Raw genomic sequence first — 17,426 nt, forward strand, 5'->3', positions numbered from 1 at the left:
ACATGTTAACTGCAATACTAATAATAAATTTTAAAAAAGAGAAGAAACCTCAATAAATATGTTACATACACACAACATAATGTCCGTTCAAAAAGATTAAACACAGCAAGACCTCAGCCTCTTTATATAATTAACCACTAAACATCCAGAATCTGCTCATTTCATTGGAAAATGCCAAACCATGGTGCCATACAAGGGTACAGGTGTCATGCAGACGGTAGCTATAAAGAGTAGCCAAAGTTTGAGTCCATTTGTGTGATAAGCACTGAGTAAGTAATTAAAGTAATGATAGTCAGAAAGTTACAATGTTTACCCAGTAAATTATTACACCCAACTACAGATTTAACATATACATAAGAGCTCACACTGGTTTATTCCTGACTGCTTTGCCAAATAAATTGAATTCCTGTGAGACACCAGCTGAAAGTAACCGATAATGGCATCGGCTTATGACTGTATATGGTTTGTTCAAATAGTCTTCCTTCCCGCCCACAAATGACGCACCCAGCCTGCGCAGGTGAGGTACGCGAATAGGTGATTGCACAATCCTTTCATTTGATCATGCGATCGAAGGTATGCGAGCAAAGTCGCTCTCTTAAAAAACATGCTGTTGGAATTCCCCGAGAATTTTTTTTTTTAAAGCGTTTACTGGTTGAGCGTTAGCCCAGTGTTATGCTGTCAGCCCCATAACTTTTTCACAAATTAAGAATACTCTTCAGGCATTTGCAAAAATGAATTATTGCTTGATTAAATTAGAGCAAATGTATAACTGCCCAGGTAAGGTTTGGTAATTTAGCAAGGATTTATTAACAAATTACGTCTGAAACATCATATGTGAACGGCTACTTTACCATTACATAGTAGGCCAATAAACAATGTAAAGTTGTTTCAATAATTATAATTTCAGAAGCAAAAGGAAACTAAGTAGCTATTAAGGTTGGAAGCCAATATTATTGAACAAAAAAAATTAGGAAGGCTGATCATGCTCAAACTGAGTCCATTGGCTGTGGATCAGCTCTCTTTTTCTCGTGGTACTAACGACATACGGATAAGTCGCCATACCTGATCCTGGTTCAGCAACTTGGCCCATATATACCCGGCGCGTTTGCATCATACTAAACTTCCGCCGAGAGCTGGGGGCGTGACGCTTTCAAGAACTTGCCCAAACAAAACTTTTTCGCATTATCTCTTAGTCAGTAAGATCGCGAGTATCTTTCGATGAGCAGCAGTTAAAATATATGAATATAACGGGTATCGTGAAAACGTTGGGATTACTGGAATTATATGCATTACTAAGTTAGCGTTATTATACAGGAAGTATGCTATGAAACAGTGTTGGAATTATTATTTTCAATTCAGAATGAGCGTTCTAAAATCGGTAAGTAGGCTCACTTAATGGGGATGCATCTTTCAGTTTTACATTACATTCTTTTTATGTTTTGTTGTTGACACATCGTGATCTGTCCGTAAGTAACCAAAACAAGTTCGTTTCATGTTGTCTAATGCAATGCAATATATACTAGCGTTGTAGAACAAACGTTATACATTACCTGGCGTAAAGTAAAATGTACAAAACTAAATTACAAAACCAAATGTCAGAATTAAAACGATTAGAATAGACCGCCTGTTCAAAATACGAAATTCAATATCTCAGCCGATAAGGGTATCAGTTTATGCAGTCTGACTTTAAATAACATTCCAAAAGTTCTGACGGGTTAAACGAGAAACGGCATTGATCGGCGAAAAAACCTAGTCGAGGCTGTATTGCAGGAGAAAACCGGTTGGGCTACCTCGTACCACCTAACTAATGACGTATGTAATATACATTTGATTGTGTTGAAGGCCACAACTGCGTCATAGTGGTTTCGCGAGTCTACTGTTGCCGTATGCATAGGTAAGCCTCGAATGTAAGTCACGTTGTTAATGGTTTGTGCATTGCGCTGCCTTTAACTTCCCCTGCCTCAGTAATAGTTTCATTAAAAGTTGCAATCGTTTTACACAATAGTAGACTCGTGATATGTGATGTGTTAAATATAGACTAGGCCTACTGAGATTCGTCGAACGATATTTGTCAGGATCCAAATAGGGGAATAATGACGATTGATACGGATTTATTTGAAATAAGCGGTACCCTGCTTGTTTATGTAATGTATTTGAGCTGTTTTATACTGCCTGTATGACGTATGAAACCCTGGAAATGGAATTAAAAATATCAAAAATGCAACCAGCCAATTAGTATGTGGCTACTTTCGAAAATACTCTAGAGCAGTATACATTAAAATGGGACTAGGGAGGTACACAAATTGATGTATACCCTGAATCAGGCCAGTGTGACTTTCTTAGAATTTCAGCTATCTTTTCCCCAATTCACATCACTTTTTAAGGTGGTCTATTTTTAATTTAAGACCCTTGTCATGGACAAACTACAGGCCATGGCAGGGGTTTGGCCTCTGCCATAGTACGGACATCCCTGCTTTAGAATGACCTGCTCATTGTGTGCACTTGTTCCCATGCTTGTGATTGTTATTTTTTTACATGCAAGACAAACATCAGTCCATGCTGTGTGTATGCACACATTTAACATGACTGTGGTGTCGATTGGTACTGAATCGTTGTATGTATTGATATGGTTAAAATTGTGCTTTCTGCTCTGTGTGTGGATTGGTATGACACTACAGGTCATGTAATAACCATTCAGGTTGCTGTTCAACATTTTGATTCCAATTGTTGCTGTATCCGGATTTGTAATTGTTGGACACCATTAGCCAACCCTTAGCATATTAGTCCTTCAGGTAATGAAGTTTTTTTCTTTATTTTTTAGACAAAACCTGAGACTTTCTTCTGGCTTCCTGTTTGTTTAAAGTTGTGTGTTTGCTCTCCTAGATTTAGGCTACTTCTTTCTTTCTTTGTTTGTGGAATCACAATACCATGTAAACATATTAGCTTATGGAGGGAATGTATGGCCATGGAGACATTATGTGTTATGTGCAAGGGTGGGGAAAAAAGCTGCTTCCGGTGGGTGTACGGCACTGTAGAATATGAAAATACAGTGCATTTAGTAATATCAGTTTAAGTTTACAAATATTTTTGTTATTTGTTGATGTATAGGCATACTAATGGCTGTTATGCACTCGAACGGGGATCTCAGTTGGATCCTTGTTTCACCTAGGTGCTTAATTTAAGTCATTGATTGGCTATAGAGTTGCACACCTTGTTTGCTAGGCCTAAATTAAATTCTGACTGAAAAAAGACCTGCAGACACTCACTGCTGTCCTCCAGGACTGCACTTTGAGACCCATGCTCTGGAGACTGCATGACACATTTGTGCTGTGCTGTTTGTGCTTCAGGGGCTTCTGCCCGGTGCGTTGTGTGTGTGAAATACAGGCACACCAGATTTGAGTACAAGCTGTTTTACACTACAGGTGGCCTGTCCCTGTTCCATAGGGGGCAGGAGCTGTTTTTGGTCTTTGGACCAAATCAGCATTAATAAATCCGATATATGTTCACTGACTCAAATAGCAAATAGAGGAAGTAAGGCTGTTTTAGAATAGTGAAGTGCGCCTTTTTTTTGGCAATTGTAGTGTGTAGACAATTCCGGTGATAACACATTCCACACCATTTAGGCCACACAAATCTACCACAGCAAAGGCCAATATATTGACAGTTTGCCGTTTTTAGTAGGCCTAAATGGTAAATGGACTGCATTTATATAGCGCTTTTATCCAAAGCGCTTTACAATTGATGCCTCTCATTCGCCAGAGCAGTTAGGTGTTAGGGGTTAGGTGTCTTGCTCAAGGACACTTCGACATGCCCAGGGCGGGGTTTGAACCGGCAACCCTCCGACTGCCAGACAATCGGTCTTACCTCCTGAGCTATATCGCCCCCTGCCCCTGCCTTCCATCCATTAGATGTGATTGTCCATGGCTACCCATGAATATTCTATGGAAATCTAGAGGCAAATGCACAGAGCCAAGCGTGTCTCTTTAGACTACAAAAATCCATGGGTGGATGTGTCTTTTAAAGAATATTGTGCTAACTAGAGAACATGGAAGCAACAGGTTGCTGTATCTTTGAACCGCTGGTCATATGTGAAAAAGGGTAAATCTGAAAACGATAAACTGTTTTAAGTCAAATTATTTACAGTATCTCAGTGTACACTGAGAGGCAATGCATATGGTTTAGATGGATTCAATAAAAGTTGGTTAATCTTATCAAAAATAGAGGATGGCTAGTAGATTTTTGATTTGTATGACAGATAATCTAAGATTGATGTTTAAATAGTGTGGTGTATGGATTCGCCCACAGTGTTTTTAAACGGAAATCAAACTGTGTGAGCCTCTCTTTGAAAACAAGCCTGAGCATAATCAGTTTGTTTTATTTTTTCTCTTTGTTTTTGCCTAGAATTTTAAGTCATGTATAGGCTGTGTCATATGTGTGTCATTGTGATTGTGGATTAAGCAAACACTCTACTGAACTAATGGTGCAAAATCGGGTCGATGCTTAGGTTTGACAGTGCAACCTCCCCCTCTGACTCCCCATTATTACATTTAATATGCAGATATTATCCTGATGAGAACAAATTAAATTGTATAAATCTTCATCTTTTTCATAAAGCTGGTGCTGGTTGTCTGCTAATGTTAAACTGTGATACTGGTAGGCCTATACTGTGGTTATGAGGAGTAGGCTACAACCTGTTCTGGGTTCTGGGTTCTGGGTTCATGTGGATAAGACAAAAAAAAGCAAAAAGCAGTGAATAACCCAAGTACACATTATAAAAAAATATTTGTCCCATTCCTTGTGGAGACCTCTTCTTAGTTTGTATAGCCTACATATTCCACGCAGAGCTTCACACAGCTGACAAAGCAGGCTTGGAGAATGGGTGGATGGCCTACATTTTCTAAGATGTGACAATGGATATGAAACCAGATGCCATATGATATCAAATAGTCTTTTGCTATTGTTAAGACCCTTGGATTAAATTGGCGGTGTATATTACCTTTTTTCTTCTAAGACGTATTGTCTGTTTTAAAGGGTTATTAATCTCACATGCAGTGCCTTTGGGCTATGCAAACCATGAAATGAGGCTTGTGTTACTGTATGTTCTCACAAAATGTATGACAAGATAAAGGTGAACCTGTAGCCTAGGTTTTGTAGCTTCCTGTTGAGGTCATTAATGTGTAGTCTAATCTTAAAGAAGATTAGCCTAGTTTTTAATGCTGTGTTTTGTACGTGGTGAATAAGGCAATATTAACAGGAAGACCTGGTTAGTGTTTACCTAAAAAGAAAAATAAGGTTCTCAAATGATAAATACATTCACAAACATGGTTAGAGCATTCCTCTTGGGACTTTCATTGTTTTCCAGTTTCCTGTTTTCTACAGAGATGTAGACTTAGATATTCACTGTGCAATACTAAAGTGGCTTACGTGTAGGCCTATGCGCTAACATTTTAAGCGGCTTTCTGTTGTGGGATTTCTTTGAAGGCTGTTACAACTGTTTTGAAGGAAAGTTATGTTGTTTATATTCGCCTGTTATGTATTTGGCAGATGCTATTAATAGGAGCATATAACAGCAAGGCTGGATCATACGGTTGTTGTGTCCTCATACTACATATTTTGTGTGGATAGATAGAAGGTTAGTAAAATTCTGTTGATTTCCTCTGAAGATTTCTGCCACATATCAACTGAGTAATCTGTGGAAATGCAAAAGGATCTTTTTTTTCAGGGTTGCCTTGATATCCGATAATTTAAAAAAATTAAAAGAAGTTTCAGATTTATGTTTTTGAGATTTAATTGGAAAAACAAAAAATGCTTTAAAAAAAGAGAGAGGACTGTCCACCATCCTTTTGTATATATATATATATATATATATATATATATATATATATATATATTTTTTTTTTTTTTTTACTTCATATAGATGGGTGGGAAAGCAGATAGAGAAGAGGTGGGGTTCACAGTACAGAAAGTGCCAGAGACCCATGGCTGTTGTGTAGATTTAATACTATAGTAAGAAAATAAGGTCACACTTTATAATCAATAAAACAATCTCTTTCTTCGGTTTGACAAATGTTTATTTAATATTTTGATTTCATTTTGAGTATGTTTCAAGAGATTGTATTGCAAAAATTGCTTTAAAACGAATGGCCATTTGTACACTACAGATTTTAAGTCATGAACTCAATTCATGACTCAAATGCGGCGCTGTAGCCTACTTTTGGTTATAGCCTGTCAACGTCTTGGAATTATAACGTGTGCTCTTCTGTTCTTTTCTTGCTTTAGTAGGCTATTCGTTTTATAAAATGCTAAGCATTCGTGCTGGGACAGCATATTACGTAGGCTACCAAAACATTCAAACGGATTAATTCGGTTGCTGAATATTTTCTTCCGGATTTTCTTTGTTAGCCCGTTGTAATTGACTCAAAACGTTTGATACAGTTATGTGAGGTATGCAATAGTTCTGCATAATTAACATTGGTGATACAGTACAAGCAAACTGGAAATCACCTTCCGCACTTTTTATCCGGGTAAAATAACAGGTTAATTCTAGTAATCTTCCCTTTAGCTTTTTCAGACTGCCGTAATTTTACTCAATTTTACTGCCATTTTTCAATTCCACGAAAAGACCAGGAAGACTATGGACTCATTTATGGTGCATGGTTCGCATCTGGAGGGCACACTTCGCTGCTCGGCTAGCAGTAACTTGGAAGGAAAGCAAACGGTGGCTGTACCACTACTAATTTACATTTTCACGCAAGTCCGAGTTTTCGTTCTATTCTTGTCATTTTGCGATTAGCCTATATGGAATTGACGACGAGAAAGTAATAAAACAGCAAATTGTTTACAACGTGTGCATGTTTTCTGCTGTTAATGAATGTGTTTGAGAGGATATATGAAAATCAATAAATACAAAAGTAACCATATATAGTCATTGTTGGTAACCCGTTGTAGGCTATATAGGCTAAGTGGAATAAACCCCTCCGGGCTGTCCCGGTTATTAGAAAATAATGTAGGCTACTTCGGTGGTAGTATGGGGTTACAGAAGAAATCATATGACAGATGGACCGACGACAACGTCAGTGGGCTAATTTGCCTAATCTTCGCGGTACTTTAGACCCCGGTGGAAACGCAGACAACCATTGGCTGAAGGAACCTTTTAGTTCCTGGTAAAGTAGTTCCTGGGACTGAAAGTTCCGGGTAATTTTGGTGGAAACGCGCCTCAAGTTTGATTTGAAGTTATTATGAAAATAAATTGGTTTGCCGCTGCATATTTTCAAACATGGCGGGTAATGGCGGAAAATAAATACAACACAAATGCTACGAGTACTCGACCAATCAGAAATGTTCAGCGCTGCAAGCTCCACCCAAAAGGTTCCTGTACTTTCGGAAAGTACTACCCCCCGAGCAGGAACGTTTTGGGGGGTAAAACAAAGCCCCCAGAACTAAATTTAGACCCTAGTTCCTGCGGTGGAAACGCACTGAGTTCCTCAAAAGGTTCCTAGTTCCGGGGTATAGTTCCTGCGGTGGAAACGCGGCTTAAGGCACTTCACGGTTCCATTCTGTGGGTGACCCACTTGTTTGTATGTGCTATGCGTGGATAACATGCAAACATCACAATACATGTATTGTAATGGTTAAATGTAGGAAAATAATATACTTCTGTCATAAAAGGGCTTCATAAAAGCCTTCTGTGTGAATTTATGTGAAGAGTCGTATTGAAGGGAAAAAAATACTATTGTTTGTCTTTGTTTGTTTGTTATTTGTTTAGTGTTGTACTTGGTTATTGTTAAAGCTGAGTCTCATTTGTCAAAATCCCTTTCATGGAAAAAAATACTGTAATTGTTTATTTTTCATTGTTAAACGATGACTTTCCCTCTGCTGTGCATGTAAAACCTGATGGGGAAAGTGGCATTTCTGAATTGGGAGTGTCACGTGGTCTAATGAGTGAGAAGCAGTGAAATGTGATAAGAGCGGAAATGATATCAGATTACTGTGCTTGTTTATTTCTTGAACAGACCACACCTAGGTATAAAATAAACAATGGTACGGCATTATCTGTAACTGCAAGTGGGCAGCACTAATGAAAAAGACACAGGCCTTAAGGATGGAAGCTTTTCATTCGGACTTAGCCTACACATTGTGACATGTTAAAAATGATACTGTATAATCTATACTGTACTATAACTAACTACAGTAATGCAATTTATACCTGGAGATGTTGATGTGAATTTCTCTTGTGAGAAAACTGCACAGTTGGTGGACTAACTAGTGGTTATAATGAAGAACCCACAATGAATCAGGCTTAAATTAATTCAGATTAAAAGTAAACAAATTAAAAATTAGTGTATTAAATATAACACGAAGGATGGATAAATCTGTAGTGCTACCTTCAAAAGAATCTTTAAAACAAAATCATTAAATTTATGTAGCCTAAATACAATACTCTGCCTATTTATGCCTTTGGAATAAGATCACATTGCATTTCATTACACACTGCCTTATAGGCTACTAATTAACCTATGGGGCAATATTTCAGAGGTTTAATTTTCATTTTTTCTGATAGCTTCCCGGTTCCTTACCTCTTATACAATTCTTATTTTGGATCTGTTTACTGTCTTCATCAGAGCTGGACATGTTAATAATTGCCTTCAACATAAGCCTAAATTTAGAAGTCATCCACTCCTTGCCTGTGCTGTGTGAACTTGTTTGGATAAATCTGAATGGTGTGACTGTGCCTGAAATTTCATTGGCTCAATTATTCAAACACGCTGTGTCTGGAAAGTATGACATCTGCCTTAAGCCTACCTCCATAGTACAGGAAACTCCCTCCATGTCGCAACACATGGCCGTTTTCCAGAGTCCGCCATTGGAGGCGCGGCGGCAAATGTTGTAAAAGTCCTATTTGGAACACCTAGCCTGAGAAATAAATCATTGTTAAAGCTTGTTTTATTCTAGCATATGTCCTGAGGGTGAGAAACAGTATTTGGTGTGTATATATATACACTCACTGGCCACCTTTTCAACTACTCGTTAACAGGTGTACCAAATATATGTGGCAGCAACTCAATGCATTTAGCCATGTAGACATGGTCAAGACGATCTGCTGAAGTTCAAACCAAGCATCAGAATGGGGAAGAGAGGTGATTTAAGTGACTTTGAACGTGGCAAGGTTGTTGGTGCCAGAATACTGGTTTGAGTATTTCAGAAACTGCTGATCTACTGGGATTTTCACGCGCAACCATATCTAGGGTTTACAGAGAATGGTCCGAAAAAGGGAAAATATCTAGTGAGCGGCAGTTCTCTGTGTAAAAATGCCTTGTTGATGGCAGAGGTCAGAGGATAATGGCCAGACTAGTTCAAGCTGATCGAAAGGCAACAGTAACTCAAATAACCACTCGTTACAACCGAGGTATGCAGAAGAGCATCTCTGAATGCACAACACGTCGAACCTTGAAGCAGATGGGCTACAGCAGCAGAAGCCAACCCGGTGTACCTAATAAAGTGGCCGGTGTGTGTATATTGATTGTTTTTAGCAACTGTGGCATCAAACGCCAGCAGATGCCCCTCGTTATGGTTGCTCTCCATCATATTTTTACTGTTTGCTTCCTTGCAGATGTTTACATCAGCTGTTTCAAGTTAAGTGTTAAGGGTTGCAGTTGCAAGCACACTGCTTGTCATGAGGAAGCTGGGCTCCGTCTGTGCACTGTGTAATTGGGGATGAATTTGTTTTTATTCTAGGTTTCCTTTTTCATCTGTGCCCTCTCCCTTGCGGTGGCTGTGAAACCAAATGTGAGAACCTTAAGATCTACGGACAGGAACAGGCTAACCCGGGAGATATATTGCAGCGAGAATCTGGAGTACCCACACAAGAGCTTGTGCTGTCTGAACTGTCCTGCTGGTAAGAGAATGACGATCTGCCTCACCCCGTGAATATGTGCCGTTCCGTTCGTTGATGCAAGAAGAAATTAAAGCAATATATTAAATGCAGTATATATATATGGCCTAATTTCATGGATCTCGTATAATACTGTATATTTTACCTTCTGTCAAAGAAAGGCCACGGACCCAACTGTGGCAGAACTTGATGTATTTTAATAGAGTTCTGAAGCAATGTTTTTTTTTTTTTTTTTTTTTTTTTTTTGATAGGTCAGCATGTTAAAAGTTCTTGTGAAAGAGCTGGAGAGAGGGGGAGATGTTCGCCCTGTGAATATGGCACATTCACAGAGCACCCGAACGGACTAGACCGATGCTTCCTGTGTACAAAATGCCGTAAAGGTAATGCCCTGTCTTTCACTCCATGAATAAAAACATGTACCATAACCCTGCAAGTACTAAGCCACCTCATCATGGGAAATGTCATCTCACCTTGTGGGGAACATTGAAAAGTGAGATTGGAAAATAAAAAAGTACTATATGTATGTGCAGTGCAATTTAACTTGCTGCATCTCACTGTAATTACCTCTGAATCACTGGTGTATTGGCTTGCGCATTGATTCCACTGTTGACAGATAGACCACTGTGTATTTGCGCTCTCCACAGACCAGGAAGTGACTGGAGTTTGCACCAGCACCAAGGACACGGAGTGCCGGTGTAAAGCCGGCACGTTCTGTGGGACTGAACAAGCCTGTGAAGTGTGCAAGAAGTGCACTAAGTAAGTAATAAAGTGCCCTGTCTGGTTACCTAAATAATCCTTGATCGAAATAGAGACCTACCCCAACGTCATTTACTTCACATAAACATTGAGGGTTCATTCTATTATTATTATTATTATTTGTGTGTACATTTTGGAGTATTGTAAATAAAACCCTTTAGATGCATATTTATATGTCTCAGTGGTTTATTGTGCTACCCCCTTTGATGTGTCATGTGAAAAGATCTGCGAAAGGAAATATCAATGGCAGGGGCTGGATTGCATTTTGAAAGCGCACCTCTCTCTTTGTTACGGTTCGCGAGCGAACCCAATTGAAAATGCAATCAAGGTGCTCTTGTGTTGGCCCTGGCCCAGCGTGAGACCGCCAGATAACGCTGTGGCTTTTCACTGTGTCGCAGATGTAAAGAGGACGAGGAAGTGGTGAGAAACTGCACCACCACATCCAATTCCGTCTGCCAGAAAAAGCCGCCCTCCAGCAACTCGGGTAGCACATCTCCAGGTACAGCGGAAGACTGCTTGCATAACCTGTTGTTTCCTGTCAGAATGAATGAACTGCTTGTGTGCTTTAATACAGTTCTGTGAAAGGATAACACTACTGAACAGGTCTTATATGGCTTTTATGGCTTCAGTGAATATATATATATATATATCTATATATGTGTGTACATATATGTTGTTTTAAAAATAAGGCCTTCAGCCATATTTTGTGGTTAGTGCACTATTCAGTCAAGATCCATTAAAAAAAAACGACATTTGCTGGAGCCAGATGAGACCGAAATTGAACATTTTGGCCAAGTAAACCAAGTGGTGAGTTGGAAAGGGTGCTTATCCTGAAAAGGCCATCGAGGCAAGCAAACACCAAGACATTTGGCCACACACCTGTTATCCCCCCCCACCAGATAACACTTGGCTGCAAATGGATCTTTTAGCAAGACTGTAACTGTAATCACAGCATTTCTCAAAATCAAACTTACTCTTGTGCAATGGCCATCACATCCTCCAGGCTTGGGAAAGTCCTGATTGAAAATTAGTGGGTTGATTTGAATTGAATTGCAGTCCAGACCGAAAGGATTTTTAAAGATACTGTATGGTGAAAGATCCCCCCGACAGTATCTCCCCCAAAACATGTTCCCAAATCTCATAAAACTTCTTAGAAGACGACTCTGTAGCGTTATCCATATGCGTGTATGTTGTATGTTATATACAAAGGAAGGATGTTCAAAACACTTAATATGGGAATGTTCTTGGGATCTTGGGTATCTCTTTGGGAAATAAAATTTACTTTGAGCTATTTTTTAGTTGTTACTCTGAGCAACTTTATTAGAAAGAAAGTTTTCCCATATTTGAGTATATATACTAGAGAATATAGCTCATTCCCTGTGTTTTTATGCAGCCTTTTTTTGCCAATCTTTATCAAGGTTGCCAACAATCTTTTATTCTGTTCCTTTACTATAGAAGTATTTTATACTTCTGTAATATAGGAAGGTATTGTCATACTGCTGGATGTTGGAATGATTTTCTTTTTCCCTTTTTTGCATTAAGTTCTATGTCGAAGTTGTTTTGTTTAGATCTGTTTGTATTTCATGCAGTGGTTGCTTCTGTGATCGTGCCTCTTCTGCTGTTTGTCTTGTTGGTCATCGCTGTGGCCATTGGTTTGCTCTGTCAGAAGCGAGCATTAAAAAAACCAACAGGTGAGACAAGGCGAAGTCGATGTTGTTAAAATAAATATCACTTTGACATTACTGAACATTACACGGGGCGACATAGCTCAGGAGGTAAGACCGATTGTCTGGCAGTCGGAGGGTTGCCGGTTCAAACCCCGCCCTGGGCGTGTCGAAGTGTCCTTGAGCAAGACACCAAACCCCTAACTGCTCTGGCGAATGAGAGGCATCAATTGTAAAGCGCTTTGGATAAAAGCGCTATATAAATGCAGTCCATTTACCAATGTGTATGTGAAATGTAATTTAAGGCCATTTCACTTTAACATAATGCTGTATCTTCCATTTCTATTGTATTAAACATTTCAATGAAGCTGGAATTGAGTGCTCAAAGGAATTAGTGACTTGAATGAAACGATTAGTATTTCAACTATATCATTGTGATTTTGTGACACAACTTCAGGTTCTTTCCCTAAAGGATAAGGCCGGCCTGATTTAATATTTTTCTAATCCTATGAAAAGACTAAAACCTACAATGAATTTATCCTCTCATGATCATTTCCCCCCTTCATGAGATTTGGAATTGGAATTATTTTTTACATTGGAATTGACCCTAACCCTGGAGCAAACGGTAACGAGGACCACCTGGTAATATCTGTACTCTTTTGCACTTACCCTAACAGAGAACCGCAGCCACCCTGATGAAGAGGTGAACATTCACGTGGTATGTTTTCCAGACTTTTCCCATTAGTTTACTTAATTCTGCACCAATATATTAAGATGGCAAGAATAACAAAATCATTTATAGCAGCTATTTCAGGCTTTTCCACACTGACCTGGCATCATTGGCAATTAATTGCTCTTTCGGGTTTTTTTGTATGGTTAGACTTGGCTTTTCTTATTGCTGAGTGTAATTCATCTTAATCACTGGTGAAGAATGCAGAGTTCTTTTTCCTGCACAGTTAGGCAAGTTCTTTAGAGAACAAGGGTTTGCTGTTGCCGTGTGATGTCACAGATTTTGCAGGGACGCCATTAGCAGGTCAGAAACAAAGGTGCCGGGGAAGGGCAGTGGAAAGGAATGGTTTTTGATTGGATAGTCATTTTTGACTGGCATCTCGCAGGATGAAGACTGTGAGAGGACGATGGAGGAGCAGCAGAACAGACAGAACGCAGGACGGGAGGAGCCCGAGCAGCAGCCCTTCCTGCAGGGGATTATGTTGGTGGGTGCACAGCCTTCTGCCACGGACGAGGAGGACAAGGGCCTGGGCGACAGCCTCCCCAACACCACCAGCTCTTCCCAAACGAGTCTGAGCACTCAGCCCACAGCCCTGCCCTCCAAGTCCCCCAACCCCAGCCCCAAGACACAGAGGCAGCCTATCATTAGGGTGAGAACAGCTCACAGTACACAGAAATTCTCACTTCATCTGCCATTGCCTGTCCCCTCTCTATATACAAATACAGTGAGCTCCACTCACTTCTTGATTTGGCTCTGTACTCTGCAATTTTTGATTTGTCAAATTTTTTATCAAAGGGTATTTTTTTGGTTTCACCAGAAATTACAGCACTTTTTTTATCGATAGCCCCCCCTTCTCCATTTCAGAGCACCATAACATTTGGGACAAATGGCTTCACCAGTGTTTCTGATCAGTGATGAGTGTTCTTTCTTAGAGCAGGTCTTAGAGAGCTTTGAGTAGCTAGTTTTGATTCTTGGCCTTTGTTTTAGGGAGTGATGACATTTACAGTAATTTCATTTCATTCAACTCCGCAGTTTGTTTTAGATGTCCTTTTTGATCACCGCTGAGATAATTTCTCTTCATTTAAAAGTGGGCTGACTTAGTTAGTAAAAGCAAGTGACATCCTTTGTTGCTATATGTTTTGAACATGATAGCCACTCATTGACTGCGGGGGTGTGCATTATGCCAATGCTTGTGCTATGTCCCATTATTTTACTTTTGAACTGAGTATATTTGTATTTTGTCATGTAGTATCTTATTCCTTTGTGTCTATCTTCAACAGGAGAATGGCTGTTGTAGAAGACTTATTCCTGTCAATGGTAAGCAAACTGAATTGGATATCAAATGTGGGCTGCATCTACCATTTTAATGGAGTGCCAGAATGTATTGCATGCAAGGAACCTTGTGTAAAACTTGTATAAGAGCCATTTATAGTGTAATAGTGTTATTTACAAAAATACATGCATTTATAGCTCGAGGAAATCTTACCACAAATGTTTTTCTTTTTGTCCTTGAGTACTAAATTCAGTAAGGGTACATTTTCCCCCAGATAAGATGATAGGCTATGGCATATGCTCAAATAAATCCACTTGCTTAAATGTTTACTCAAATTGCAGTGTACTGTAAAGTGCATTGAATACATTTCTAATATACCATCTTTTTCCTGCAGGGGAAGATTCTTTGTTGAAAGCCTTTGACATTATTGAGAAGAATCTGAACTGCATCTACCGCAACAGGTTCTTCAGACTTATCGGACTGAGCGACAACACCATAAACAATCCAGAATTTAGCTTTTCTGGAGATAGAGTGTATAAACTCCTGAAATCCTGGATGGAAAAGGAGGGCCTTAAAGCTGATATAAATGATCTCATTCAGGCACTGCTGCAGCTAGATCAAAAGTATTCTGCTGAAATTGTTATTCAAGAAGTCATTGATCATGGATATTTTAGATTTCAGGATGAGAGTTGATGATGTGCCTTTAACATCAATGGAAAATAATATAAATAATGAATAATGGGCAATACATTAAAAAAAAAAAATAAAGCCTTTCTGGAGTAGGGCTTCAACCCTGGGTATATGCTCTCGGTGAAAGAAGGGAAGTATATTGGCCTTTCAGAAGGTCTCAGACTCTGTAGGCCAGTACTGTGTGATTTGAGCCTAAACATCTCTGTACTGAACATACTTGATTTCCCTGTGTGTCAACACTCCGGGAATCTGAAGATAAAGGAGGCGTACGTGGTTTTTTAAAATCACTGTTGGTGTGGCCTTGAACAAAGTTTCATATGCCTCTGTGTTTGTGACCTCTCTGTTCTGGAGAGAGCGATGGCGGGAGGCATATTCGTACCACTCTGGATAGTACCTTCTGTTTTTCCAGGGCCATGAGTTTATTAGTGAATGTTGTATTTATTATGAATAGTACCCCATTTTCCTTGAATTTAAGGGCATGCACAACTTGTGAATGGGTTTTTTGTAATGTTGAGGGTCTGCAGACTGGCTTTTTCATGCAGTATTTAAACAAACGAGAACAGAAGCCAGATTGTAACTGGCACAGAAACTGACCCCTGTCCTCTGGCTGAGGTAGTTTACTCCTCCCCGTGGAGAGATCTCTGAAAAGGAACTGTGGAGATAGTGTGTCCTCGTTTGCAAAGTTTCTTTGACTGATAGTGGGTATCGGATTCTTTGTGCCCCCTCATTCAATGCTAACAAGGACAAACCTATTTTTCCCCCGTGACCATTGAGAGAGAAACATGAAAGTGCTTTATGACGACTTGGCAGAACGTCAGTCTGTACAGCACTAGATTGTATTATGAAAATAATAGATTTTTTTAAATTTGGTAAAAGTAGGTCATTTTTTTCCCTCATTTTTCTTTTTTATTGTACCATCAGACATTCTGCAACACTGGCCTGCATTTAATTAAATGCTGGCAGTGTTATGCATTTTCATAGATTAGCACATGAAAGACCCAGTGTGTGTTACTCAGGTACTTGGAATGTTGAATGTGTCTGTCACTTTGCTTTTATATCTGCTTAAAATGTGCTTGAAAAAATGAATAAGGTTGGATGGCTATTTTCCCAATGCCAGTCAGAATTGTTCAGGTCATTTTTTCTCCCCTGTATACTCCTTGCTAGTATTTTCAAACAACATTACACTGGTATCTATAAAGTGCACAATTGCTCAGTTTACATATGAATATTCAACTTCTTGTTCCTTTTCAGTAAAATGTAACCGCAAAGACAAGAAGAAACAACTGTTCTGTAACTGTTTTGTAATCTGCGATTGTTGCACTTTGACCCAACATGCAATTCTAAAAGCATGCTTGTAAATGTTACAGACCAGCTCATTAATAGGTTGTCACGGTCAAGCTAGCTGTTGGACATGCAGTTGGCTAACAGACATCATAAATATTGACAGGCTGTCAGGTGTTATATATGCACAGATGTGATTGTAAACATGAAAGGCTGTTTTAAGGGGGAATGGGGCCTATGAACACTGTAAGCAATGTAAATGATGTCCGTTCGCAGCTGTTTTCATTTTTGTATTTATTTAGCTCCAAGTCTGACTGTGTAGATAGGGGCAAGCATGGGAAACTGAATGGGCTGAGCATTGTAGAAAATGGCTGAACAGCGTGCTATCCAGTGTTGTGCTCATGGAAGTGTTTTATTTATTTTCAGAACCAGCTTGTACATATTTCTGTGAATGTATTTGCACCTCACTACACAATTTATGTTGATAGTTTGCCATATGTGTGAGGTTTTTTTTCCTATGGAATTTGTCCTTATTTTTGTACTACTTTTCAATTAATTGATTAATTATTGAAATGGATATTCACTTGTTTTTTTACTTTTTCATACAAATATTTATGTAAATTGTATTAAATTATAGTATTTATTGTTTCTGAGTAGATAAGGGAATATCCATGTAACATGTTTGAAAATAAAGGTGTTAGTCTTTACACAGTTATTTCTGCTTGATCATTCTACCTGTACACTAAAGTATAAAAGAAAGTAGGGAATTAGCCTGTACTGAATGTCTGATTATGTAAAATTTAACAAGACCATTATAAGTAAGTACATCCATGTATGCTTTGGGAAAACCAATCAGGCAATAGATGCAAAGGGCTTTCAGGGACTTTTCTACTTTGAGATTACAAATAACATTTTACATGGCTATGGTTCCATTGTTGCACTGCAGTTATTAATATAATTTAATTATTAATTTATATGGAAAGCTTCAAGAGCTTTCACTGAAATGGTTGTTATAACACAAAGAATATAATATTTGCATACTTTCCCTAGTCATTAGTAGATACCGTGATTCACATTGTACACTGAACATGTGGTGCTACCGACCAGGCCTGTTAATCCAACAGGAGCTGAAGCCTCTAT

The 17,426-nt window shown here is 39.0% G+C and overlaps 1 protein-coding gene across 2 annotated transcripts; it reads left to right on the forward strand.

Moving 5' to 3' along the window:
- The first annotated feature begins 1,122 nt into the window (after positions 1 to 1,122).
- hdr (hematopoietic death receptor) lies at positions 1,123 to 17,001 on the forward strand. 2 transcript variants are annotated; one of them, XM_064353942.1, is made up of 10 exons: positions 1,123 to 1,378; positions 9,736 to 9,895; positions 10,144 to 10,272; positions 10,537 to 10,648; positions 11,047 to 11,147; positions 12,238 to 12,339; positions 12,990 to 13,030; positions 13,428 to 13,526; positions 14,323 to 14,359; positions 14,710 to 17,001. In XM_064353942.1, the coding sequence occupies exons 1-10, from the start codon at positions 1,325 to 1,327 to the stop codon at positions 15,006 to 15,008; spliced, it is 1,134 nt and encodes a 377-aa protein (XP_064210012.1). In that variant the 5' UTR covers positions 1,123 to 1,324; the 3' UTR covers positions 15,009 to 17,001. The 2 variants fall into 2 exon arrangements, with proteins under 2 accessions (XP_064210012.1, XP_064210011.1); XM_064353941.1 differs by having other exon boundaries at positions 1,124 to 1,378; positions 13,428 to 13,691.
- The last annotated feature ends 425 nt before the right edge of the window (positions 17,002 to 17,426 follow it).

The sequence above is a fragment of the Anguilla rostrata genome, chromosome 10, assembly GCF_018555375.3.
Source record: "Anguilla rostrata isolate EN2019 chromosome 10, ASM1855537v3, whole genome shotgun sequence".
Lineage (NCBI taxonomy): Eukaryota > Metazoa > Chordata > Actinopteri > Anguilliformes > Anguillidae > Anguilla > Anguilla rostrata.

Coding starts and splice junctions, on each gene's coding strand:
- hdr (XM_064353941.1), top strand. CDS start 1,325: ATGAAACAGTGTTGGAATTATTATTTTCAATTCAGAATGAGCGTTCTA. Junction 11,148..12,237: donor CTCGGGTAGCACATCTCCAG/GTACAGCGGAAG, acceptor TATTTCATGCAG/TGGTTGCTTCTGTGATCGTG. Junction 13,692..14,322: donor AGAGGCAGCCTATCATTAGG/GTGAGAACAGCT, acceptor TATCTTCAACAG/GAGAATGGCTGTTGTAGAAG.